Source organism: Pyrenophora tritici-repentis, chromosome 4, assembly GCF_003171515.1.
Source record: "Pyrenophora tritici-repentis strain M4 chromosome 4, whole genome shotgun sequence".
Lineage (NCBI taxonomy): Eukaryota > Fungi > Ascomycota > Dothideomycetes > Pleosporales > Pleosporaceae > Pyrenophora > Pyrenophora tritici-repentis.
This window is the reverse complement of record NC_089393.1, coordinates 54,806-80,193: the sequence shown is the minus strand read 5'-3', so window position 1 is coordinate 80,193 and position 25,388 is coordinate 54,806. Positions and strand designations below refer to the sequence as shown.

The window sequence follows — 25,388 nt, the reverse complement described above, 5'->3', positions numbered from 1 at the left end:
GCATGACTAGACTTGCATCCTGAATCTGTGGCATGGTCTACGACGTGGCCATCAAAAGTGACCATACCCGCCCGGAGTACCATTGTCATGCCCCATAAGCCCACTCAAATCCTGAAGATCAACACTATTCAGCCAATCGCTATCCACCAATATATGGGGGCACGCGTCCAAACCAGTATCCATCTGATCGTCTCGTCGCGCAGCATAAGACGATTCCGCACGAGGGCTACGAAAAACCGCACAAGACATCTTCTTCAAGACACGCAAAACACTGTCGCTAGCGGACCAGTATCTTCCCAACGTCTTCAACACCCCCAGCATCAATTTGACTCTATCCGAGTGCTGCTCCAAGCAACCACTCGAGCTTTTAGCATGGATTGCGCCGATGGAAAGCTGCACTACAGCAGCGAGAGCCAGGGGGTAGACAAAGAAGGGACTGTGTCTATGAACCGGAGGGCGTAGGGCAGCTAGCATAGACATGGTTTTGGAGGATTCGATCGCTTTGATAGAGTGAACGTGTTGCCGATTGCAAGGACAGAGGAGTTTCGTACTATTGGCGCCAGGCACATCCTCTGCGAGTGGACCAGGGGAAAGCAGGTCGCCCCTGGGAAAGTGGAGGAGAATGGTGCTGTATTGGATAATGGTGTGGGCCTGGAACATGAGCTCATCGATTTCACCATAACTACTCACGATCTCTGCTTCACTCTTGGACCGGGGGAGATGGTGTGTGAAAGCTGCAAGTGCGTTGTCGGCTGCTTGTACGAGATCCCTATGCACGCCTTGTGCTCCGGTGATGGTCAGGACTCGGCCTAAAAGGCGTACTGCTTCGATGCGGTAACAGAATGACGAGAAGACCTTTTCTTCGTCTGCGAAGACGTTATCGTGGAAGTCATGCAGCGTTGCAGGCATGAAGCACATGCCGTCTTCGTAGATGAAATCGTCGCATGGCAAAAGCACGTCGGCGCCCACAGTGTTGGTCTTGAAGGTTGATCTCCGCTGTAGTGCGGCAACACAGCCGTCGGTTATGTATAGCTCATACCAGGTTCTTCGCATACTCTCTTCCAGCACTGTCAAACTGCCTGCATGCATTGCTGCAAAGTCTTGCCGGTGCATGCCGAGGTTCAGTGCAGCTTCAATGGCAGAGTTGAGCACTTGTTGTCCTTTGCGCAAGTCGTGCTGCGCAAAGAGGTACACGGCGTAGAGGATCTGGGCTTGCACCCTCTCAGGGGTCTCCTGGCCATCATCTTGGAGCTCCTTCTGAACACGTTGGAGCAACGCATCTCGAGATGCTGTCGGGCAAAAGTGGCCACCAATGAGCTGAACGACGGCCTTGAGGTACTGGGGATACTGGTTCTTCCAATACCAGCTCTTAGGCAGCAGCAAGGGATGGCTGGAGTGGAAGTTGAGATAGTACAAGTTGACCAGCTGCTCGTCATCGGCCCATGGCGCGAGCTCATCACTTTGCGGACTAGGCGTGGGACCGGATGGGAGTATAATGGCATCCGAAGGGTCTGGCTGGGGTGCAGCATGCAGACTGGGGACGGACTCAGGGGCACTGGACTCTCTCTCTAGATTCGAGCCACTATCTTGGAACCATTGCGATAGTGTCGACGATGGCTGCGCCTGCGTGGCGATGGACTGGGTAGTGGTATATGGCGGGGAAGGTAACGCCTGCTGGTGCGAAACAGTAGATAATGTTCCGGCGTCTTGGCCAATGATGCGGCGGCGGCGGCGACCACGTCCTGAGCGCGTGTATGTGCACGCATATCCGCGGCTATGACAGCGCCCGCAGGTAGGAGTTGCTCCATCGCACCTAAGATGTGTGCGGCGACACTCTAGGCAAGCTAGCGGTGCTGGTCGAGCAGCCGACGTGGGCTTCGGAGAAGGCATTCAAACTTTGTTGTCGGCTTGTGCTAAGCGTGCGACGCGGGCAATGAATTAAGCCCGACATGATCGGGCGATGCGTCAGTCTATGTAGACACCAAAGCTTATGCGTCACGCTGAGCAGCGCGAGATGAGGTGATTCTTGATGATGCTGCAGGTATTAGGTCGCCGAAGCACACGATACGAAGACGCCGACAGCACGATGAGAGGAGGGAGTCGTAACAAACGTCGCCGAAACAGCCGGGTCGGCAAGGGTGTCGCCGATAACAGGCATTACCTACATTTCCGCGCAGGTCCGCAATACCTCACGCATGCACATGCACATTAGAGTTGCATGTTCTAGAAGTGGTCATGTCGAGAGAGACGTGCGATGCAAAGTTGGACTAAGTCGTGATGGCCTGAAGCGCCACACACAAGCGCTGCCGAGACCCGCCGCTTTTCGACGTGGTTCGCGCAACCACGACACATGTCCACGATGAACCCTCGCTGCACCTGCATCAACTACTCCAGATCGACACCTAGGAGATGAGCATCATGCATGTGCTCGCGGGTCATGCCGTGATACCCTGATGCCGTGATTCCTCATTGGTCCCTGGACCGTTGTCACAGCATCAAGTATTGACAACGGCACGCACTTGAGCCGAATGGTAAAGGGGAACTTGGGAAACGACGATGCAAACGTTACTCCAAGAGGGAAGACGTCGACAACACTCTGACACCAGCCGAAGTTGAGCAAGCACAGGCCGGTATCCTTCATTTCGACTGACAGGCATGCACGGTATTGGTATCGTGAGTATGAGGACAACTTTGCCTCCTCACTACCTAGGTACAGTACTCGGCCGGGCGCAGGAGAATTGCATTGCGCCACCCATTGTCAGTCCAGGCGACACGCTCTCATCGACGTCTTCAACATCACTCTGGTACCGCATCTACTCCTCCACCAACTATGGACACAAAGGGGATCAAAGTTCCAAAGATACAACTTCGTCTCTTGACACGGTGACAGACGCTAGTGCGAGTCGCAATGGGGATATTGGCCTACTCGATAGTCTACATTGCCGACTTGACCCCATCACGACTCACGGCCAAAACAGCACTAGCCATGCCGTTCGCCCATCTAGGCCAGGAACCGGTCCACGTCGTGAATCGAGGCCGCATGGCGGAGAGAACAAGCTCGTCTTCCCTGCACACATCGCGTCTCTCCCGTCAAGCCCAACGTCGATCTCGTGGGATATGGCGTGAAACAAGACAGTCTGGACAGACTTGGCATAACCTTGTCACCCTTTTGGACGCAGTAGGCTACTACCAGGAACCATGTTTCGAAACAGCAGTGGCAGTGCGCCTGGCCATGACGATGCCTGGTCGCTGGGAGCAAACATCTTCCTCGAGTATAAGACACAGTCGTCCTGCCACAGTTTGAAGGGCATCAACATCGATCTCACTCTCGCTCTACTACCTTCCCTTCGATCAGACCTTTTACAGTCTATCCTTTCGTTGTGTTTAACACTCACCTTCTTTACTACAATCTGCGAATAATCGTATTACCTTCTTTACGAATCTCGTCTTCGACTTATTTTCATCATCAACATGAAGTACTTCACTGCCCAGCTTTTGGCTCTTGCCAGCATCGCCACTGCGCTCCCCCACCCGCAGACCGGCAACGTCGTCGTTCGCGCTGAACCCGGATACGGTTCTGGTTACGGTTCCAGCGCCCCTTCTTACGGCTCTGGCAAGCCTGACGCTGGCTCTGACAAGCCCAGCTCCGGCGCCGACAAGCCCGCCGACAAGCCCGAATCTGGTGACGACAAGCCTGACTCTGGCGACGACAAGCCCAGCTCTGGAGATGACAAGCCCGACTCTGGCTACGGCTCGGGTAGCCCCAGCGCTCCCTCTGGAGGCGCCGGTCTTCCCGATCTTGGTGGAGTAACCGGAGCACTTCCAGGTGTTGGCGGCCTCATTGGCGGAGGTGCCGGTGGACACGGAGGCGCTGGCCTTGGCGGCATCGCTGGAGGTCTTCCCGCTGTTGGTGGCCTCATTGGTGGAGGTGCCGGTGGACACGGAGGCGCTGGTCTTGGTGGTCTTACTGGACCCATTGGCGGAATCGCTGGAGGTCTTCCAGGTGTAGGTGGCCTCGTTGGTGGAGGTGCCCACGGAGGCGCTGGCATTGGCGGAATCGCTGGAGGTCTTCCCGTTGTTGGTGGCCTCGTTGGCGGAGGTGCTCACGGAGGCGTTGGTCTCGGTGGGCTTACTGGAGCTGCTGGCGGAATTGCCGGAGGTCTTCCCGTTGTTGGTGGCCTCGTTGGTGGAGGTGCTCACGGAGGCGTTGGCGGAGGTGCTCACGGAGGCGTTGGTCTCGGTGGGCTTACTGGAGCTGCTGGCGGAATCGCTGGAGGTCTTCCCGTTGTTGGCGGCCTCGTTGGTGGAGGTGCTCACGGAGGAGCCGGTCTTGGTGGTCTTGCTGGAGCTGCTGGCGGAATCGCTGGAAGTCTTCCCGTTGTTGGCGGCCTCGTCGGTGGAGGAGCTGGTGGTCACGGTGGTATCGCTGGCCTTCCTCTCTCTGGCGGTCTTGGACTCGGAGGTCTCGGTGTTGGCCTCGGCGGAGCTCACGGAGGTGCTGGCGCTGATGCTGGTGCCGGTGTTGGCGGCGGAGCCCACGGCGGAGTTGGAGCTGGTGTTGGCGGAGGTGTCGGTGCCGGTGTTGGCGGAGCTGGCGGTATCGGTGCTGGTGTCCACGGCGGTGCTGGTGTCGGTGTTGGCGGTGCTGGCGGAATCGGTGCTGGAGCCAACGGTGGTGTCGGTGCTGGTATCGGAGGAGCTGGTGGTGTTGGCGCTGGTGTCCACGGCGGTGTTGGTGCTGGTGTTGGCGGTGCTGGCGGAATCGGTGCTGGAGCCAACGGTGGTGTTGGTGCTGGTGTCGGTGGTGCTGGCGGTGTCGGAGCTGGTGTCGGTGGTGCTGGCGGTGTCGGAGCTGGTGTCAACGGTGGTGTCGGTGCCGGTGTTGGAGGAGCTGGTGGTGTCGGCGCTGGTGTCAACGGTGGAGCTGGTGTTGGTGCCGGTGTCTCTGGCGGTGCTGGTGCCGGTGCTGGTGCTGGAGCCTCTGGTGAGAAGTACTAGACACTTTGTTGTCAATAGCTTGATCACGACGAGTGCGTCTTCGACACGATCTAGGAGCGTTCTATTACGACTTGTATAGACTACGCAGACATGTATTTCTATTAGGATAGACTTTAATCCACTTTTTACTTCTTTCTATACAGTTAGTTACCTTTACTTGAACAATTGCATACAGAAACAGTCTATCCTTTCTTTCCTTCATCTCCCTCTACCCCTTACATTATTAACAAGTACAGAAACATATCTTAATTGAACCACCTTAGGATGGTACTGAGGCAGACCAAATGCACAACACAATCCGCCCAAGAAACTTGGCCTCGCGCACGTTTACGTAGGTTGTATTTCGTTTTCTTGTGGTCTTACATCCGAAAGTAACACCGGTCCAGGAATAGCGTCGCACAGGCGGGGGAAGATTTTCGTGGTACGTGCAAGTGCACAATTCAACGTCTGACATACCTTCTCCATTAAGCTCCACCCACCTCATACCCAATAACCTTGCAACGGTGGACCGACTGTCAGCAAAGAGGTACGCACATACTCCTTGGTAGTCGAACTTGGCCGCAAGACCCCATCGGGCCGAGATCGAGCTGCGTTACCCTAGATTGTTTTCCCTTCAGCCCAAACGCCACTAATTATCAACGAGGCTATGGACAAAGTTTCTATTTTGGACCCTGCAGTACAGTCGTGAATGATAGCGCGGAGACTCCGCGGAGACTCAGCGTCATGTGGCGTGCTGCGAGGTTGGGATCTGTGGGTTACGTACGATTGCCAAGTCAGCTGGACGCACCGACCAGCCACAAGATCATCGTCTGGTCTTCGTAGTAACACGAGAAAGGACCGTATGTATAAAGGTTGAGATTTCCTTCCATCGCCTTCCACATCCCATTTCCTAAGTCATCCTGAGATTGCCATCAGAACCACCTTCGTTCTTCCTGCCACCCACATTCGTTGCCAAACCAACACTATCGTTACCTTGAATATGCGCTTCACACTCCTCGTTCTGGCCACAGCCGCCTCCCTTGCCTCAGCGCAAGAAGCCAGGATTCCCCTCGGCTACGAGTGCAATGTCAAAAGCACACCATGTGCCTTTGGTGCTTCGTGCTACACGGCCAACTTGACGCGCACCCCTATTTGCGGCAACTCTCAGGCTCCATGCACGAGCGACGAACAATGCGCATACAACGCATGCGTCCAAGGTGCATGCAGCGGCTTCAAACCAGGGGCCTCACCATCACCGACTGCCGAAACCAGCAAGTTCCAGGGCGCGCTGCCTGCCCCGTCACCCACCATTGTCGCTCCTGCTGGCTCTCTCCCTCTCGGCGCCCAATGCAATCCGTTTGTGAAGCCGGACCAATGCAAGAATGCTCAGTGCTGGGCAAGCAACATGATGGCCATAGCGACATGTGGAGGCTTCAACGCCCAGTGCACGTCCGACGACCAGTGCAACCTCGTCACGTGCAGGAATGGTCTCTGCAGTGGTGGGTATAAGCCATCCACCTCGGGCGCTGCCAATGCTACCACGGCCACAATGCCGCCTCAGAGTGGAGCTTCTTCCCTACCGACTGTCAACGGCACCATACCGACCGCCAACGGCACTACCAACGGTACCATCCCCGCGTCCAGGAGCGCAACTCCTACTGCTACCGGTGCCCCGGAATTTCCAGGTGCTGCATCTGCCAATTATGCAGCGGGAGGTCTTTTGGCTCTCGTCGCTGGTGCTGTGGCCTTGGCTTTGTAGGATCTGAAGGAGAGGGAGAGAGTTCTGCATGATTACGATAGAATGGCCGATGATACTTGAATGGAACAAAAGTACTTTAATACAAATAGAGATTATAATGAACTTGGATACTGTACCCTTTTGCTTTCCGACTTGTCCTACTCCGGGCCTTACTCTGCGACAGGATAGGACAAGGGTAATAATTTCCAGCGACGTTGTGTTCCCCGCCTTTACGGGAACGGTCCTGCAGGTCCTCCGGCGCCAAAAACCGCAAGCGAAAGGATGAACAAGCATGTGAGACTTGCACCGTCGAAGGCGCTGGTGAGGAGGTACGGGTAGTCCTTGAAGATACGCGGTTGGTAGTTGCGCAGCCAGAACTGCGTGTAGAATCTGACAAGAATCTAGCTAAGTATCACACACCGTTTGCGACTGCTTGTACAGGATGTATACTTCCAATTGACTCACTTACTCGTGCGATCTATCTGCCCAGTTGTGGACTACGCAACTATCCTCCAAATTGTACAAGACCTATAGAAACTCCATATTGAACAACATACATAGAACGGCTTAGCCAAAGTCCTACATAGTCACCGACTGATACAGGACTCTAATGGAAATATAATAATTGTTAGAACAAGGTCTCCTCTGGTGGTATGACTACCATAGGCGACCGAGTAGAGGTACGAAAGGTAACCCTGTATTGGATTGAACTTCACTAAGAGCTATTGTTCTATCTACTTGTTGTTATGATGATCTTAGGACGTACATGACAGATCATCATTCCGCGTCGGTCCTTCTGCTCGGGCTTACTCCACGAACCTCACCTCGCCGACCTGGACTGAACCTAACATATTCTTAACACTCCCCCTCAGGGCAGGTCCGGTCCAAGGACAACTCCTAATTGGTTCTTGAATCTCTCGAATGCGACTCGCTGCAATGGCTTTGTCATTCCATCAGCCACCATGTCTGCAGTTGGAACGTAGGCCACATCGAGTTTGCCTTGTTCTGCTAGGTCTCGGATAAAATGATAACAGACGTCGATGTGCTTTGATCTTTCGTGAAGGTGAGGGTTCTTTGTAAGTGCAATGGCACCCTGGTTGTCTCCTAGCATCTGGACCTTGTTGGTGTCTTTTCCAATGTACTTTGGGAACCCAAGATCTCTAAACATTTGAGCAATCCACTGGCCTTGCTTGCAGCATGTTGATAGTGCGATGTATTCAGATTCGCAGCTTGACGTTGCAACCAGACTCCGCAACAATCAATCGATCGACATGATTGATTCCTATATAGGTTAAAGAGTTACTTTATTAGGCAGCCTTTAACCTAGATAGGAATCAATCATGCCGATCCGATTGATTGCACAGTCCGCAACAATCAATTAAGTGGGTCCTAGAAGGTTCAGATTGGATTGATTGATTACCGCTTTAAGCCTAGTAGTTACCTATAGGAGTTTAAGCCCTACCTAGATAGGTAAGTGGGTCTAGGAGAGTGACCGGATTGAATTGATTGTTGCGGAGTCTAATTGATTGTTGCGGAGTCTGGTTGCAACAGACCGTTGCTTCTTGCTAGACCATGATATTGGACCTCCGTAGAACATTGCAGTGCTCCCTGAAACGCTCTTTCGGTCTACCATGTCGCTTGCCCAGTCAGCATCAGAGTAGATGACAAATTGCGAGTGTACTCCCCCTGGTCCGTAGCGTAGCTTCAATGTCACTGTCGACCTTAGATATCGTAGCAGGTTCTTCAACGCATGGCCATGGTGTTCTGCTGGATCGCTCATGTATTGGCTTAGCTTTCCGAGGGTGAATGCAATGTCTGGACGTGTAAGAACCATAGCAAACATAAGGCTCCCTATCACTTGCTGGTATTCAGTGATGTCGATTCGGGTGTCGTTGTCAGTGGCTGGCCTAAATGAAGTGTAATCTGCAGATGGAATCTTCTTGTCTCTGTGTTGTTTGCTAGACATTCCAAACTTGTCAAGTACTGCGTGTAGGTACTGTTCTTGATCGAGGTAGATTGTGCGGCGCTTTCTGTCTCGCGTAACTCGTACTCCAAGGATCTTATGAATCTCCCCCAGGTTCTTGGTGTTGAATCTTCCAGAAAGCTTCTCGTAGAACCAATCAATTTGAGCTCGATCTTTTGCAGCAGCAGCAATCAGTGATCGGAATGGTCTGGTCTGGTCTGGTCTGAGGGTACAGACCAGACCAGACCAGGTGCTTACATAAGGACCGGTCCGACCAGACCGGTCCGACCAACAAGACCGCCAAGAATGAGGCTGAAGCAAAGAAGGAAGCCGAGGAAATGTGTTTTACTACTGACTGTCAATCTAGTCGTCTTCGTTGTAACGGGCTGAGCCCTAAGTCACATGACTAGGCTGCGAGCCTAGTCGCTTCCCCGGCAACGAGAGGGCCGTGCGCCAACCCAAACAAAGCGGGCTCGCCGCTCGCGTCTTACCTTCTTTCTTCATCTTGACTGTAAATAGCATCTGGACTAGGTAGCTGGAATACAGTTCCTACAGACCGTTCACATACAGTCAAGATCAAGAAGAACACGCAGAACACGCAGAACACGCACACACCTGAGATCAATCAATCAAGCAAGCTGACAGCCCCCGGCTTGATTGATTGGCTGTTTGTATGAGATTTGGCTGGATTGATTGAATTGGCTTGGCGGAAAGTTGTTAGCTTGATTGGTAGCTTGGGTGCTTGATTCCCAAATAGGAAAGTTGTATATATTTTTTGGTGTTGAGTCTCAGCCGTCGTCCCATGTATCTAGATCGTCGTCTTCGCCCACCCACTTGCTAAGCTCGTACAAAACGTCCATCTGCTCGTCGGTAAGCTTTGATTGGCCCATATCGTCGTTGTCGCCGCCACCAAAACCTGCCCGTCTCCATCGTCGTACTGAGTGTAGTGCTGCTAGTAGCTCAGGTGATATACAGCGTCGGCGAGGCTCTAGTAGATCTCCGAGCTCACTGAAGACGCGCTCACACTCACAGCTTGAAGCGGGTATAGAGAGTATAGTAAGCGCCATCTTACTAAGGTTGGGATATTGATCGCGCAGCCCGAACCAGTATTGTATAGGATCGGTGCCCTTGCCAACGATTGGCTCGCGCTTCCACTGCTCATACTCATCCTCCTTAGTATTGCCGCGTGTGGGATCAATAATGCCGTCAATCGCGTCGTCAATATTGCTCGGTTTCTTCGGTGCGCGTGTGTAGCAAGGCCTCGGTAACGGCAGCGACTTGTAATCCGCCCACAGTGCCTGGAAATTAAGATTATTAAGCGCCAGCCAGTCAGGCTTCTCAGCCCACGCTTGATCGCAGTAGTGTTTGTAGCGAGGATGGAGTATTGTAGCAGCGTAGTAAGCTGGCGAGTCGTCGAGTTTAGCGTAGTACTCGTTCGCCTTAAGTAGCGCTGCGCGTAGATTAATAGGAAGGTGATCTTCGGGTGCCTCGTCGTGAGCGTCATGGACTACGCAATCGTAGTAGAGGAGGCGAGCTTCTAATTGAGTGAGTAGAAACTCAAACGTTGGGATCACCTCAGCGATCGCGCCAAAGCTATACTCGCCACGTCCCTCAAAGCGCTTTGTACACTCTTTAAGTGGCCTAAGAACCTCTATATAGTCGGTAACAACAGCCCAATCGGCAGCTGTGAGGCCGTCTGATCTCATCCACTGTGGAGCAGCAGGCCGATTTTTGCCCTGTGAGTCGGCGTAGATATCCTCTTTTGCTGTATTTTGTATGTGGGTGTTCGCGTACGCGTTGATGGCCGGCGCGAGCTTTATAGCTCGCTCAAAACAGTCGAAGTATGAGTTCCAGCGTGTGACTACTGGCTTGATTGGCTGTAGTATCGTGAGCTTGTCGTCTGCGTCGTGAGGTAGCTCACGGTAAGCTGTACGCTGCGCCTTCTCAAAAAGATTGTACTGCTGCGGTGTGTGGATATAGTTGACAATATCGAGAAGTACGCCTAAAGGCCCGTGCTTTCGCCACTCCTTTATAAACGCTGCCTCGTCGGCGAGCTCGTCAACTCCCTCGTTGTTGTATGAGTCTGCATCTCTGCCCCAGAGCAGTCTCTGCCCAATCAGATTGATCGTATGAGGGCCACAGCGGAGGCGTCGGTGTATAGGATTGAAGTTAAGCTCGTGGGCAATCGCAGCGACAGCGGTGTCGTTATTAGAGGCATTGTCGAGGACGAAGTAACCGAGTGTGCGCTCGCTTATGCTAAACTGCTCTAAGATTGATAATACAACCTCAGCTAATCGATCGCCGGAGTGAGCGCCTGTGAGCTGAGGCAGCGCGATAGGCAGGTCTCGGAGCTTGCCATCTGAGTTGACGTAGTGGGCGACGATACCGAGAAACCCGCGCTTGCCGCCTTTCGTTGTCCATCCGTCAAAGCTTATATGGATCTTGCTAAGCGATTGTGACAGCTCGTGGACAACGCGGGGCCTGAGCCAGTCAAACAGTCGTATGACGTATTGGGAGACGCTCTTGTGGTTCTTCCAGAGCGCTGCTTCTGCAAGTGGGTTGGCGATAGCAATTAGGCGTCGAAAAGCTGGTGTTTCGAACTCAGAGATGGGGTGGTTGTTCGCGACGAGCCAGTCTACTGCGGCAAACCTAAAGCGCTGCTTGCTAAACCCGTTAATCTGATTAGCTACTGCCTGTGAGATAGGGACTCTCGCAGTGGTGAGCGCGTTGTAAACACTAGCAACTGGAGTCTTGCCTGGTGCTACTAGCCTATGGCCAGGTTTCTGCTCGCTGAGGTGGCGCGCGGCTGACGAGACTGCTGCGCTTGTATTGTATATCCCAATACCAATATCCGTGAGCTTGTGCTTGAAACACCAGTGGCAGATGAAGAATACGCGGGTTGGATCTTTGAGAAGAGCGACGCGATAGCCGTGGCGATAGATCCAACTCCGCTTGTGTTGGTGCGTCGTGATAGGCTTCGTATACAGCTTAAGGCGACCCCAATCTATGCCATCATAATTGTCTTCGAGATGGGCGTCAAAAGCCTCATCTACAGCGTCGTCGGCGGCTTCAGAAGACGGAGCGAGCGTAGCTTGCTCACTGCCCTCGGCGGGCGCGACGATAGCGTCTTCGGGCTGCGACTCGCGCAATCGCGACTCGAAAGTATGTGTATATGGAGGCGGCGGAGATAGAGCAGATGGCTGAGATTGATATGACTGCGAGTCGATCGCGACGGGCTGGCTCGCAGTGCCGCGCGCGCGCTTTCTAGGCGAGGGAGCGCTATCAGAGACGCGTTTTTTGGGCGGCATGAGGGCGACGATGAGGTGAGGTATACGGCGATAGATCTGCAACACCAAAAGTATATAGTATTGTGGGTGATGGAGATGGAGATGGAGTATACTATATGAGACGACGCGCTGGCTGCTAGTTACACGGAGCTATCGGATATTACTCAATGTTACACGGCGTAACTAAAACACCAAAAAAAGCTCAGTATAGAGCTTTTACAGCTATCTAAGCTGCCTCATGGGCTGCCTCATCACCGAAATCTACTATATACTTAAGGCAATCAAGCTATCAATCTGAATCAAGCTCACGGAAAAGCTCAGCTGGATTGATTGCGTTTTTGTATGAGGTTTGGCTGGATTGATTGAATTGGCTTGGCATCAATCTTCCAATCAAGCTATCAAGCTAGCTTGATTGATCTCAGGTGTGAACACGCAGAACACGCAGAACACGCAGAACACGCAGAACACGCAGAACACGCAGCAACCAAGGCACCGTTATAATGAGCTCCCCCGGGGATACTAACATGACGACGAACGATTCGAACCAGCTGTTACAGTCGCTACTACAGAGACTTGAAGACATGAGCACTAGGATGGAGAGGCTGGAAGCATCATCGCACGAGCCACCTCAAACGCCTGGTCACAATACAGACGCCACCACTGATCCGACGCCAACCTCCGAGACTTCGAACACATCTGTGCCTATAATCCCAAAGCCGCGGCACAGCTTACCCCACCCGCCTACGTTTGGTGGAAACAAATCACAATGGCGAGGATGGAAGCTAGAGATGGAGGGCAAGATCGAAGAAGACGCGCAAGCTATTGGAAGCCTAAAAGCTCAGCTACGCTACGTCTACATGCGTCTTGATGGGGCAGCGAAAACCAACGTTACAACATACTACGAGATACAAGTTAAAGAAGAATCGCCAAACCCTTTCAAGCTGCTTGACCGCCTTGAACTCCTCTACGGCGAACGAAATCGGAAGGAGAAAGCCATTCAGAACCTCTACTCTATACGCCAGAAGGACGACGAGACGTTTATTTCCTTCTATCCACGGTTTGAGAAAGAGATGGCCAACGCTGACGCAGAAAGCTGGCCTGAGCATACGAAGATATCCTACTTACGAAATGCATTAAGTGGTAGGATAAAGGATAGGCTTGTTGGTACATCAGGGACAGAAACAAGCACATACGCAAGGTTCGCTCAGAAGTGTGTAGATCTTAGCAACGACATGGAGTTGTTCGGCCAATGGACGAAAACAACCCGTCGTTACGGTAGCCGAACTGCTGAAAATGCACCAACCTATGAACCACCAGCAAAATCGAATAATGCCACTCTCACAGCAGCTTCCCCTGAAGACATGATGGAATGGGAACCTACGCAGCCTACAACTACCCAAGTGAACGCTGTCGGCCTCCGCGGCAAGACCAACATGAATGGATATCCATCTAGGCGTCCTGAGGACCGAGAACTTATTGGAAAACGAGCAAAATGGGTCAACCAAGAGGAAATCGATGCTCGACGCCAGGAACGACGCTGTCTTCGATGCGGCCGCAACAATTGCCGAATAGCTACATGCCCGTTGGCAGCCGCTCTACGACCAACTCACGTTAGCGTCAAGACAGCAAAGAGTACTGTGGTCACCAAGGCAGCTGTAGAGGAGGAAGATCCAGAAGACTCCGAAGCAGAGCAATAGGAACACGCGGCAGCTCAGAAAGAATGGAAGGAGACTGGAAAGCAAAAGATGGATAGCGATCCCTTTGTAGTGGACGTTAGACTTAATGGAACTGACTTTGTCACTGGACTTGTTGACTCAGGTTGCCTTTGCTATTCCGCCATCAATGAACAACTCTTTCGATCTCTGAGACTGCCATCAATCAAGATAGCCCCGCGTCAGCTGGAGGAAGCAGCTGGGAAGAACGCAGAACCAAGTACTGTCCTAGATACAGTTACTTACGCCTCGATAGACATAGACGGCCACCAGCAGAAACGCGTCTTCTTCTACGTTGTACCTGGCCTGACTTACGACGTGATTCTGGGAAAGCCCTGGTTAGAGGATGCCGACGTCACAATTTCGGCCAAACAAGGCTGCCTGGATATCGGCGCATCAAACATCCGCGCATGGAACCACAAGAAAGCGTCATACAAGCCACCACCAATGAAGGCTACTCAGGTGATGGCTTCCGCATTCATGGCGGAGGTGAGAAGAAGCCGTAGGAAGAACAAAGGAGACGGTATTGCGCTCGACACTGGACTGTTCGCTGTTTCCATCGCCGACATTGAGAAAGCTTTGAAACCGCGCAAACGATCCGATCCGAAGACGAAGCTCCCACCCCAGTACCACCAATGGCTGAAGGCTTTCGACCATTTCCTAGCTGAGAAACTTCCCCCGCATCGTAAAGGCGTTGATCTCCACATTGAGATTGAAAAGGATCAAGACGGAAACGAGAAGACCATTCCATGGGGTCCGCTTTACGGCATGAGCCGAGAAGAGTTACTAGTGCTTAGGAAAACTCTCACCGAGCTGTTAGACAAGGATTTTATCCGCGCTAGTAACTCTCCCGCAGCCGCACCCGTCCTGATGGTTAAAAAGCCAGGAGGGGGCATCCGATTTTGCGTTGACTACCGAGGCTTGAACAACATCACCAGGAAGGACCGTTACCCTCTGCCTCTATTCACAGAAACACTGAGAAATGTGGCCAAAGCTAAATGGTTCACAAAACTTGACGTTATCGCAGCCTTCCACAAGATCCGTGTGGCCAAAGGAGAGGAATGGAAGACAGCTTTCCGAACAAGATACGGCCTATTCGAATGGCGGGTTGCTCCCTTCGGACTAACAGGAGCACCAGCCGCATTTCAACGCTACGTAAATGGTGTTCTGCAGGATTACCTTGACGACTTTGTTTCAGCCTACGTTGACGACATCTTGATCTACTCGTCAGGATCGCTTCAGGATCACAGAGAGAAGGTTGGAAAGGTTCTTCAACGCCTCATAGACGCTGGACTGCAGATTGATATCGACAAGTGCGAGTTCGAGACTAAACGAGTTAAATACCTCGGGTACATTGTGGAAGCAGAAGTGGGTATTCGAGTTGACCCTGAAAAGATTATCGCAATCCGCGAATGGGCTACACCAACGTCAGTTAAGGCTATCCGAGCATTTATTGGTTTTGCCAACTTCTACCGAGTTTTTATACCGAACTTCTCGGACATTGCTGAACCGCTCATCAACCTAACTAAGAAAGAGATGGTTTTTCATTGGGACGAGGCTTGCAATCAAGCATTTGAAACGATTAAGGAACTTCTCATTACAGCACCAATACTCGGCCATTTTGATCCAGAGAAGGACACCTTAGTAGAAGCCGACTCCTCAGGACATGCAACTGGCGGCCTATTGCTGCAGAAGGACAAGAACAACAACTGGCAACCCGTTGCTTACTACTCAAAGAAGCACTCACCAACAGAGGCCAATTATCCAATTCATGACAAGGAGCTTCTAGCTATTGTTCGTTGCTTAGAAGCATGGGCTCCTGAACTACGTATGGTTAGGAAGTTTACAGTTCTAACGGACCACAAGAACCTCCAATACTTCTACCGCGAACGACAGCTGTCTGAAAGACAAGTACGTTGGTCAGAGTTTCTCTCACGATTCGACTTCTCCCTGGAATGGAAACCTGGAAAGACTATGGGAAAACCCGACGCCCTATCACGACGAGAACAAGACCTACCCGCCAACTATGACGATGAACGAATACGGTCTCGATTTATCCGTCTCTTCCAGAGCAAGCACTTGCGGAGTGTTCAAATCCAGTCTCTATCGTCTGAGGAGATTGACTTCACAAAAGAGATACGCATGTTTGAGGACCAGGAGATGCAGAATCTGTGGCACCGAAGCCGCCAAGAAGATAAGCTTTATCAGGAGCTTACTACACTAGTAGCAAATAAGGAGAGGAACCTCCCTACTAAGCTTCAGAAGGAGAAGTTAGTGAGTATAGCAGAATGCACCCTAGACGAGAGAGGCTTGTTACGATTTCGAGACCGGACATGGATCCCTCACTGCGAACCACTCCGCACGCGAATCATTCAAAATATTCACGACTCGCATATTACTGGCCACCCCGGACGAGATCTTACCTACTCAATCTTATCAAGGCAGTTCTTCTGGTCAGGTGCAGCAAGCGACGTGCGACGCTTTGTCCGTAACTGCGAGATTTGCGGAAGGAATACGATATGGAGAGAAACAAAGAAGGGCCTCCTTAAACCATTACCGATCCCAGAACGTATATGGGGGGAACTTTCAATCGATTTCATTACCGACTTGCCGCCATCTGGACGGGATAACGCAACGAACTGTATGGTGGTCACTGATCGGCTGACAAAGGGAATTGAACTAGAAGGTATGCACGATATCTCGGCACAAGCCGTAGCACAACGACTTTTCGAACGGCATTATCCTATTCACGGTATTCCAACGGCAATTACGAGCGATAGAGGACCACAATTCGTTAGCGATCTTTGGAAGCATTTCTGTAAGCTCCTTAGCGTTGAGCAACGCCTGTCGACTGCCTACCATCCGCAAACCGATGGTGCAACAGAACGAATGAATCAAGAGATTGAAAAGATGATTCGAATCTGGGCCACGTACACGCAAGAAAACTGGCTGGCACTTTTACCTGTCGTTATGGGAGCAATCAACAACCGCGAGGCCTCATCCACTGGCCTAAGCCCCTTCTATTTCATGCACGGATATCACAATGAACCCATTCAGCTAGTAGAGGATCGAACTATTCAGGACCGACCAAAGAAAGATGGCGAAGCACTAGCAGAAGGCTTCCTCAAAAGACTCCAAGATGCAACAGAGTGGGCCCAAGCCGCGATCGCGATGACACAAGAGAAACAGCAGCATCAGGCTAATAAGACAAGAACAGCAGCGCCCCAATACAAGGAGGGAGACTGGGTGTTTCTAAACCTTAGAAACGTGAAGACAACACGACCTTCCAAGAAGCTAGACTGGTTGCATGGAAAGTATAAAGTCTTGAAGCAGGTCAACCAGAGTCCGCAACAATCAAGCGATAGGCAGATTGATTACCTGATTAGGTCTGTCACGGACCAGATAGTGATCTTTCGAGGCCTAATCCGGTAATCAATCTGCCTATCGCTTGATTGTTGCGGACTCTGAGGTCAACTCCCACTCTTATAAGCTTGACGTTCCGGGAAAAATCCATCCTGTCTTTCACGTAGACCTGCTTCGCTACGCGCCTGACGACTCTTTCCCATCGCAGAAAGTTGGAGACACTCAGCCAGGGCCTATACTTATAGATGGAGACGAGTTATGGCTGGTTGAACGTATTCTGGGCGAACGGACAATAGGGCAAGGAGGGAAAGGAATCAAGGAGGCATATGTGAAGTGGGTGGACTATACTGAACCGACATGGGAACCAGTGAACAACGTACTAAAGACTGACGCTTGGAAGAAATGGAAAAAACTACACGCTAAAGGGAAAGGAGGGGGGTAATGTAACGGGCTGAGCCCTAAGTCACATGACTAGGCTGCGAGCCTAGTCGCTTCCCCGGCAACGAGAGGGCCGTGCGCCAACCCAAACAAAGCGGGCTCGCCGCTCGCGTCTTACCTTCTTTCTTCATCTTGACTGTAAATAGCATCTGGACTAGGTAGCTGGAATACAGTTCCTACAGACCGTTCACATTCGTTCTCACTATCCTCGATATCGCTGTTCCCCTCAGCTTGGGGCTTTCCATACCAGGCCCGGAGACACTCGCACGCTTCTATAATATCTGCCTTCAGCCTACCACGGCGATCGACGATAGTAAGCTTCGCGCTACTAAAAAGACGTTCGCATTCATCCGACATAGGCGAGATCGCAAACATGTCTAGAGCGAAGCGAGCGAGATCTCGTTGGGAGTCGTAGCGAGATAGCCAGTACGCAATAGCCTCATTGCAACCTGCCTCTTCGTTATGAAGCCGGTCAGTAGAGATGTATTGTTCATACAAATCAGTTGTAGAAACTGGAGCGTCTATTCGAATGCGCTTATGTTCCCGCTGGCGATCAAATGCTGGGTCAGGATCTCTCTCCTTCCTGGCTGGTGGTGGCCACAGTCCGCAACAATCAATTAAGTGGGTCCTAGAAGGTTCAGATTGGATTGATTGATTACCGCTTTAAGCCTAGTAGTTACCTATAGGAGTTTAAGCCCTACCTAGATAGGTAAGTGGGTCTAGGAGAGTGACCGGATTGAATTGATTGTTGCGGAGTCTAGTGGTGGCAGCATCTCGACAGGGTACCTTCCCTTATACTCTGTCTCCCAGAGATGCTTCACCGCTAATTGTGCGTTTTCAAACCACCTCTTCTTCTCTTCGTCGCCATGAAGAACCCACTCTTGCCTGAACCATCCCCACTTGCGATATGGATCAAGGATTTGAGCCGCATAATATGCCGGTGGAAGGTCAGTATCTTCAGGGAATCGATTTTGCCAATTCAGCTGCTGATTGTTATAGTACTCAACGCACTTTAACCAAGCAGCATCAGCGCAGCCTTGAAGGTACTTCCATGTAAAGTTGTTATCGTCCTCAGTGTGGATGTCGTGGTAGTGATCCTTCGTCTCGCTTATCTCCCGGAGAAGGCAGTCCAAAGTTGAAAACCAGTCCGCAAGTGACGTCTTCTTACCTTCAGAAAGCAAAGTTGCAGCATAGAAGTCTTTGAGAGCGAGTTCAATCTTTTCAAGCTCAAACCAGTGCTGTCCATCAAGCTTAAAGTTCGCGATCCCTACGGAGCCCTTTCCAGGTACATGACGAGCCGAGAAGAGCTCTAAACGTTCTCGAACATTTAATGCACGTGTAATCGAATAAAACCATGAGTTCCAGCGGGTCGAGTTGTTCTGGATAAGCTCAAGCCCGTCGAATTGCGAAAGATCTCCGCCGATAATAATTGTAGCAAACTCCTCACGCCGTTGTGGAGTAAGCCTGATGTATCGCACCAGGTTGTGAAGACGACCCAAACATCCGAACTTCTTCCAGAGCTCTTCCACCTTCGTATAGTCGCCACGTTGATGATGCTTCTCCAGCTTCGCAAGATACTTCTCACAGTTTCGCCCCATAAGGAACGCCTGGCAACAGAGGTTGATGACATGGCCCAAGCAACGCAGCCGGCAATGACGACGTTGTTTTGACTTCATCCATGGGCAGAGATCCTTGAGTATAAACTCAACAGCGGTATCATTTGCCGAGGCATTATCCAGCATAAAGTATCCAATCTGATCTCCGCTAATGTCGTATTCTTCCAGCAATTCAAGGACCACCGATCCAAGATTCTCTCCAGTATGTTCGCCGTATATACGTCGCATACCTAAAGCGGTAACACGTCGCATGCCGGTAGTATCAATCCACATAGCGACGACGCCTAGGATAGCGTAAGGGTTTGGTGAAGTCCAGAGATCAAAGGAGATAGAGACACAGTCCGCAACAATCAATTAAGTGGGTCCTAGAAGGTTCAGATTGGATTGATTGATTACCGCTTTAAGCCTAGTAGTTACCTATAGGAGTTTAAGCCCTACCTAGATAGGTAAGTGGGTCTAGGAGAGTGACCGGATTGAATTGATTGTTGCGGAGTCTAGATAGAGATCCTACTCCGTGAATGGTGTAGGTCCTCCCTAAGCTGTTGCTTCTTCGATATGAATGCATTCATTACCCAGCTTCGGATAGTCTTCGCAGCCTTCGGGAGGTGGTTGAGTAGTGCCGGATTTAAAAAGAGGAGTAGTTCACGAAAGTACTGGTTCTCTAATTGAAAGAAGGCGATATGGCAGTACACAATCCAACGAATTAGAAGCTCTTTAAACTTCTCTACTGACTCCTTCCAGAAAAAGATGCTGGAAGCAGCCCCATCCTTTTGCTGGTCGATTATAGACTTCCGTACAGAACCCTTTCGCTTGATGCCACTCTGGGGATCAATCTGGTGCTTCTGTTCCAGGTGATTCCGGATCCTAGAAGTGCCATTGATGACAAACAACTCTTGCTTGCTCTTCCCAACCCTGCACTCATGGCAGTAATACACCTCTTTCTTATCGCTATCTCGAATGTATTGGAGTCCGTACTTCCAGATGTGTGATGTACCTTGACGGAAATCCTTCCTTGCAATTATTGCACGTTTCACGTACGTGATACCGCCCTGCACGAACTCATCTGGAGATTCGTGATATTGAATAGGAGTGGGTGATAGTATAGGGGTGGGTGATGACGTGGGGATAGGAGATGGAGTAAGAGACGTTAAATCTAGTCTTATAATATTCGATGGGGACGGTGAGGTTGGTGTTGAAGGCTCCATAACAATAGTATATAAGTAGGTTGTTAAGGACTTGATTGTTCTATGTAAGTAGAAGACTTACCTTGATCTTAATGACTCATATTGTGCTAAATTTTCTGGCTAGATTAGTCTAAGATCTAGTCACGTGGACCTATTTATAGCCGGACCGGTCCGATCATCTAGACCGGTCCGACCACGGTCTCAAAAAATCGCCAGACCAGACCAAGTCTTGGCGGTCTAGACCAGACCAAGACCAAGTCAGACCAGACCATTCCGATCACTGGCAGCAATGTCATCAACGTAGACGAGGATACGGAGTTGTTTTTCTTTGTGGATAAACATGCACGGGTCTGCGAGGCTTTGTACGAATCCCCATGCCAGAAGTTCTTTCTTTATCAACAAGTTCCAGTCGCGAGCAGCCTGTTTGAGTCCGTATAAGCTGCGGAGAACTCTAAGGACGTATCCTTTTTTGACTTCTACTCCTTGGGGTTGCTTAAGAAAGATCTCTTCCTTCAAGTGCGACTCTGTGAATGCATTCTTAATGTCAAAGTGGAAACATTCCAGGTTTTCCGCTGCGACAGTGGCCATAAACAGACGTAAGGTGTCCATGCGGACTGTCGGGGCAAAAGTCTCGTTGTAGTCTGTTCCGTGTGCTTGCGTAAAACCTCTTGCCACAAGGCGTGCCTTAAACCTCTCAACAGTCCCGTCGAGATTCGTTTTGACTGTAAAAACCCACTTTGAATCAACCATGTTCGCGTCTTTTGGCTTTGGAACTTCCTCCCAGGTTCGATTCTCTATTAACGCGATTATCTCTTCAAGTATTGCTGCTTTCCATTGCTTTCCATACTTTGGGTCGTTGATAGCTTGCTCGTGTGTCTGGGGGATCTGGATTCCTGCGATCTCGGTTGCTGCGAAAGCCTTCTCAGATAGTCGTGTTTGCTCTTCTGTAAGGCCAACTTGGGCTAGCATAGCTTTAACGATCTTGCTAAATCTCTCGTCCTCAACAATCTCTTCGTTAGACCTCTTCCGTTTGGCTTGTCTAGTGAAGTATCGTGGAATCTCCTTTTCTCGTACAGACTGGGTACACGGTTCTTCGGGCCCCTCTTCGTTCACAAGATTAGGAACCCGCTCATCAGATGGTGCAGTAGGAGGAATAGTAGTTAGCCTCCTTGGTCTTCCTCTGTGACGCTTCACTGGTTCATGAGTTAGCTCTGCCGAAGATGGTTCCATTAGGTTCTCGGAAACTGGTTCTATTGGTTCTGCAGGAGATGGTTCCATTGGTTCGGTAGGAGATGGTTCCATTGGTTCTGCAGGAGATGGTTCCATTCGTTCGGTAGGAGTTGGTTCCATTCGTTCGGCAGGAGATAATTCTAGATCCTTCCTAGGTCTTCCTCTTGGTTTTCGGTCTGGCATCGTATTCTGCGTTCCTTGTGGTCCAGCTGGTATGTTTCGCAGTCGTAGTTCAACTTTCCCTCCAGGGGTGTATTCGTCCACTGACAATCGGCTTGTCCTTGAGGTGTATCCAAGCTCTGGCGAATAGAACTTGAACTGCTTATTTGTTGTCTCAGAATATCCCATAAATACTCCAATTCTGCCACGGTCCACGAGCTTGTCATGTCGTTGGTCTGCTGGAATCGTTTTAGGGTTGATGTACGAATAGCATTTGCTCCCCCATACACGGATGTGGTCAATGGATGGTTTCGTTCCTGTGAATGCCTCTTCAGGACTGACTTGCTTTCCATTGATCATAGGTCCTGTGTTTGTACGGTTGCGTAGGTATGCGTCTGCTTCGACAGCTTCATCCCAAAACTCAATTGGTAAACCAGCGTCTTTCAACATTGCTCTCATATCAGCTTCAGCAGTTTGGATGTTTCGCTCGGCTGGTCCATTCTGGTGTGAGGAAGCAATTGTTGTAGGCTGAATTTCCACGCCTTGTGTAACTCTCCATTCCTCAGCTTGCTGTAGAAGTTCTGGTGCATTGTCGGTTCCAGCAGCTTTGACTTTCTCGCCAGTTTGATGTTCTACAAAGGTCTTCCAGATTCGGAGTTCCCGTTGTGCGTCTCCCTTTTTCTTCAGCGGGATAACCCAGTTTTTCCGCGTGTAGCTATCAATAATTTGGAGGAACCACCTGTTTCCTCGTAGAGATGTTGGAAAGGGTCCAGCAATGTCAAACTGTACTAAGGCTAGCTTCGTGGCCTTGTGCTCTCTTAGCTGCTTAGGGATGCTGTTCTTCATCTTTGTCAGGGAACACACTTCGCAGATTTCAATCTTCTCTGGAACTTGAATCTTCTTCTGGAGAGTTGTAACTTCGTGGAGTTTGGCAATCTTTGTAGGTCCTAGGTGTGCGAAACGTCTGTGATACAGCAGGTATCTCTCCTTTTCATTAACCTTAAGCTCGCTCTTAACTGGTGTATGGGGTTCCGTGCCTAGGAATGCTGTCTCGTGGTATCCATCGGCAATGTGTGACACTACGTAGAGGCCGTCGTCCATAGTTGCTTTAATAATGATCTCCTTTCCTAGTTTGAAGCATAGTACGTGTGAATTGAAACGACCCTTCAGGCCTGCTGCGCAAATTCTTCTCCCTGATAACAAATTGACTCCAAGGTTAGGTACAAGCAGTACTTCTGACAACCATGTCGACGATCCGTCTTTACACACCACTTGAGCTTCTCCTTTCCAGTCTGCATATAATTCTCCCCCTCCAACCCGAACTAGTCTTCGCTTGATCTTGATCATTCGTCTAAACAATGAGGGTTGGTCAGACATGTGGGAGGAGGCGCCAGTGTCGGCAGCCCAAGTAGATGGAGAGGCCTTACCGACAATGTCTTTTGAGAGACGGCATGTCTCAATTTCCTCGGGTTCAGAGTCTGAGGTCTCGGATAATTCATCTGACTCTGAATTGACTTCTTCGGCTCCATATGCTTTGCCAGTCTTTTTGTGAGAATTCCTTTGCTTGAGTGTCTTAATAGGCGGCTTAGATGATTTCTTAGCGTCGTATTCCTTAAGGAGCTTTCGAGCTCTCTCACGTCTTGGACAGTCTCGTACGCCATGGGCTCCGTCACAAAGGAAGCATTGGACCATAAACTTAGTACCAGATTCGGAGTCAGACGATAGTGGTGAGCTCTTGTGATTTCGGCGCTTGTAAGGCGGAACATACTTCTCCGTCTTCCGGAATGCTGGGAGAGCTTTTTCGTCGGCGTCTTGCTGGTCTCGAACCTCCTTCTCTTCCAGAAACTTAAGTTTCTGTTCAACCGTAAGGTTAAGTTGGGCGTTTAAGGTGTCAATCGTAGTCTTAAATTCTTTCGGGAGTGATCTAATAAGAACGAGTAGTAGTGCAGAGTCCTTGTAAGCTCCGTTGGTGTCAGCGTCTGCTGCTACGAGTTTGCGTCGGTATTCCTTTAGCTTTTCCCATGATCCAACAATTGTGTTCCCAGGATTGAATGTGAACGTTTGAATTCTGGTCATGTAAATGTTGGCGGTTGTGGCGTCAGTTTGGGTGTACTTCTTTTGTAGGTAGGCCCAGAACTGGAAGGCAGTGTCGTATTCGTCAATAAGGGCTTGGTCATCTTCAGTAAGCGACCGAAACAAGAGATCGATTGCAGTGGCTTCATCTTCTAGGTACTTGTCTCTTTTTTCAATGTTGACGCGGATCTTAGTATGCTTGTCTGCTTCAGCAATTTCCAACTCTTCCATAGCCTCCGTTAGTTCACCGGCTATTGCTATTTGGCAGTGCTGTACCAGGTTTTTCTCGCAGACATAGAAGACTTTCTTCCCCTTAAGCTTGACCTTGTTTCGGCGGAACCAAGTATCGTGGTTTTCAGCTGTAAGTTGGGGAATCTTCCATTCTTCCTTCTCTACAGCCATCTTGTGTGTTTTGAGTTGGTGAGACTATTATGCGAGCAAGGTACGTGGTATGATGCTAAGAGTGTAGGTGATGCGGGCGATGCGGGCGATACAGGCGATGCGGGCGATGCGGGCGATCCGGGTGATATTCTGCGGGCGGTGCAGTCGTTATCGGTTCTCGGGTGTAGAGACGGTGTATTTAAGTGTGATTGCGTGTTAACCGCGTTGTACACGACTTCTTTTCTTTTCTGATTCCTTCTTGAATCTAAGTCCTTCGTGACTTGGGTGGATGTTTTGATTCCTTCTTGAATCTGAGTCCTTCGTGACTCGGGTAGGTGTTTGAAAACAATAACGTTGGGTTAGGCAACCGGGCTCATAACCTGTTAGAACAAGGTCTCCTCTGGTGGTATGACTACCATAGGCGACCGAGTAGAGGTACGAAAGGTAACCCTGTATTGGATTGAACTTCACTAAGAGCTATTGTTCTATCTACTTGTTGTTATGATGATCTTAGGACGTACATGACAGATCATCATTCCGCGTCGGTCCTTCTGCTCGGGCTTACTCCACGAACCTCACCTCGCCGACCTGGACTGAACCTAACATATTCTTAACAATAATAATAATATCTGCCCAGTTGTGCCAAGCACACGAATGATCGTGTCTAACCCAAACCTACCCTAGTAGAAAAGATATTCACGCCATGACTTCCGTCTTGATCCGGCTTACTTTAAGGCCCTTTTTTCAGCCCAAGTAATACATAATAATTATGCCAGGTCCTTAGGTATAAATGTGGGTAATTATTATTATTGTTGAGAATACAGTCCGTAAGTGACTTGGTGGTATCAAGCGGAGGAGTAGTCACATGATTGGTGACACGTGCAGGTGGGTCCTAGCGGGGAGCTTGGACGCAGCTGCACGCAACACGGATCTACGAACGTGTGAATAGCTCCTTAGTCAATACAATACGAATCTGTACCACCACTACCGTTGTGCCTTAGAGAGCGCTCTATTAGGTAGTCATACTACTACTAATAGTGCCAGCTTCTCAATAGGTTATGAGCCCGGTTGCTCGGTGCTCTACGATTCGGCGACCCACCAGATCAAGGTGATCTGAAGCCACGAAAGTCGAGACGAGCTTCTCGCACACGGAAGACGAGACGAGCTTCTCGCACACGGAAGACGAGACGAGCTTCTCGCATACGAAAGACGAGACGAGCTTCTCGCATACGAAAGACGAGACGGGCTTCTCGCACACGGAAGACGA

General features: G+C 50.6%; 10 protein-coding genes across 10 annotated transcripts; 4 read left to right on the top strand and 6 right to left on the bottom strand.

Annotated features, from left to right (window-relative positions):
• Positions 1 to 51: 51 nt before the first annotated feature.
• Positions 52 to 1,890, bottom strand: PtrM4_087930 (Fungal-trans multi-domain protein; the record flags this gene model as incomplete). The annotated part of the gene is made up of 1 exon (XM_001934739.2): positions 52 to 1,890. One exon carries the CDS (start codon positions 1,888 to 1,890, stop codon positions 52 to 54), a length of 1,839 nt encoding a protein of 612 aa, XP_001934774.1.
• A 1,581-nt stretch (positions 1,891 to 3,471) lies between these two features.
• Positions 3,472 to 4,998, top strand: PtrM4_087920 (uncharacterized protein; the record flags this gene model as incomplete). The annotated part of the gene is made up of 1 exon (XM_001934740.2): positions 3,472 to 4,998. One exon carries the CDS (start codon positions 3,472 to 3,474, stop codon positions 4,996 to 4,998), a length of 1,527 nt encoding a protein of 508 aa, XP_001934775.2.
• A 979-nt stretch (positions 4,999 to 5,977) lies between these two features.
• On the top strand, positions 5,978 to 6,736 carry PtrM4_087910 (Tymo-45kd-70kd multi-domain protein; the record flags this gene model as incomplete). Its single annotated transcript, XM_001934741.2, has 1 exon — positions 5,978 to 6,736. One exon carries the CDS (start codon positions 5,978 to 5,980, stop codon positions 6,734 to 6,736), a length of 759 nt encoding a protein of 252 aa, XP_001934776.1.
• An 847-nt stretch (positions 6,737 to 7,583) lies between these two features.
• Positions 7,584 to 7,883, bottom strand: PtrM4_087900 (uncharacterized protein; the record flags this gene model as incomplete). Its single annotated transcript, XM_066106817.1, has 1 exon — positions 7,584 to 7,883. One exon carries the CDS (start codon positions 7,881 to 7,883, stop codon positions 7,584 to 7,586), a length of 300 nt encoding a protein of 99 aa, XP_065962485.1.
• Positions 7,884 to 8,195: 312 nt separating this feature from the next.
• PtrM4_087890 (uncharacterized protein) lies at positions 8,196 to 9,182 on the bottom strand (the record flags this gene model as incomplete). Its single annotated transcript, XM_066106816.1, has 2 exons — positions 8,196 to 8,896; positions 9,170 to 9,182. 2 exons carry the CDS (start codon positions 9,180 to 9,182, stop codon positions 8,196 to 8,198), a joined length of 714 nt encoding a protein of 237 aa, XP_065962484.1.
• A 284-nt stretch (positions 9,183 to 9,466) lies between these two features.
• PtrM4_087880 (Dimer-Tnp-hAT domain containing protein) lies at positions 9,467 to 11,986 on the bottom strand (the record flags this gene model as incomplete). Its single annotated transcript, XM_066106815.1, has 1 exon — positions 9,467 to 11,986. One exon carries the CDS (start codon positions 11,984 to 11,986, stop codon positions 9,467 to 9,469), a length of 2,520 nt encoding a protein of 839 aa, XP_065962483.1.
• A 479-nt stretch (positions 11,987 to 12,465) lies between these two features.
• PtrM4_087870 (Retrotrans-gag domain containing protein) lies at positions 12,466 to 13,662 on the top strand (the record flags this gene model as incomplete). The annotated part of the gene is made up of 1 exon (XM_066106814.1): positions 12,466 to 13,662. The coding sequence occupies one exon, from the start codon at positions 12,466 to 12,468 to the stop codon at positions 13,660 to 13,662; it is 1,197 nt and encodes a 398-aa protein (XP_065962482.1).
• Positions 13,663 to 13,710: 48 nt separating this feature from the next.
• Positions 13,711 to 17,109, top strand: PtrM4_087860 (uncharacterized protein; the record flags this gene model as incomplete). Its single annotated transcript, XM_066106813.1, has 1 exon — positions 13,711 to 17,109. One exon carries the CDS (start codon positions 13,711 to 13,713, stop codon positions 17,107 to 17,109), a length of 3,399 nt encoding a protein of 1,132 aa, XP_065962481.1.
• A 483-nt stretch (positions 17,110 to 17,592) lies between these two features.
• On the bottom strand, positions 17,593 to 19,367 carry PtrM4_087850 (uncharacterized protein; the record flags this gene model as incomplete). The annotated part of the gene is made up of 2 exons (XM_066106812.1): positions 17,593 to 18,061; positions 18,265 to 19,367. The coding sequence occupies 2 exons, from the start codon at positions 19,365 to 19,367 to the stop codon at positions 17,593 to 17,595; spliced, it is 1,572 nt and encodes a 523-aa protein (XP_065962480.1).
• Positions 19,368 to 19,588: 221 nt separating this feature from the next.
• Positions 19,589 to 24,142, bottom strand: PtrM4_087840 (uncharacterized protein; the record flags this gene model as incomplete). The annotated part of the gene is made up of 3 exons (XM_066106811.1): positions 19,589 to 20,339; positions 20,361 to 20,394; positions 20,560 to 24,142. 3 exons carry the CDS (start codon positions 24,140 to 24,142, stop codon positions 19,589 to 19,591), a joined length of 4,368 nt encoding a protein of 1,455 aa, XP_065962479.1.
• Between the last annotated feature and the right edge of the window lie 1,246 nt (positions 24,143 to 25,388).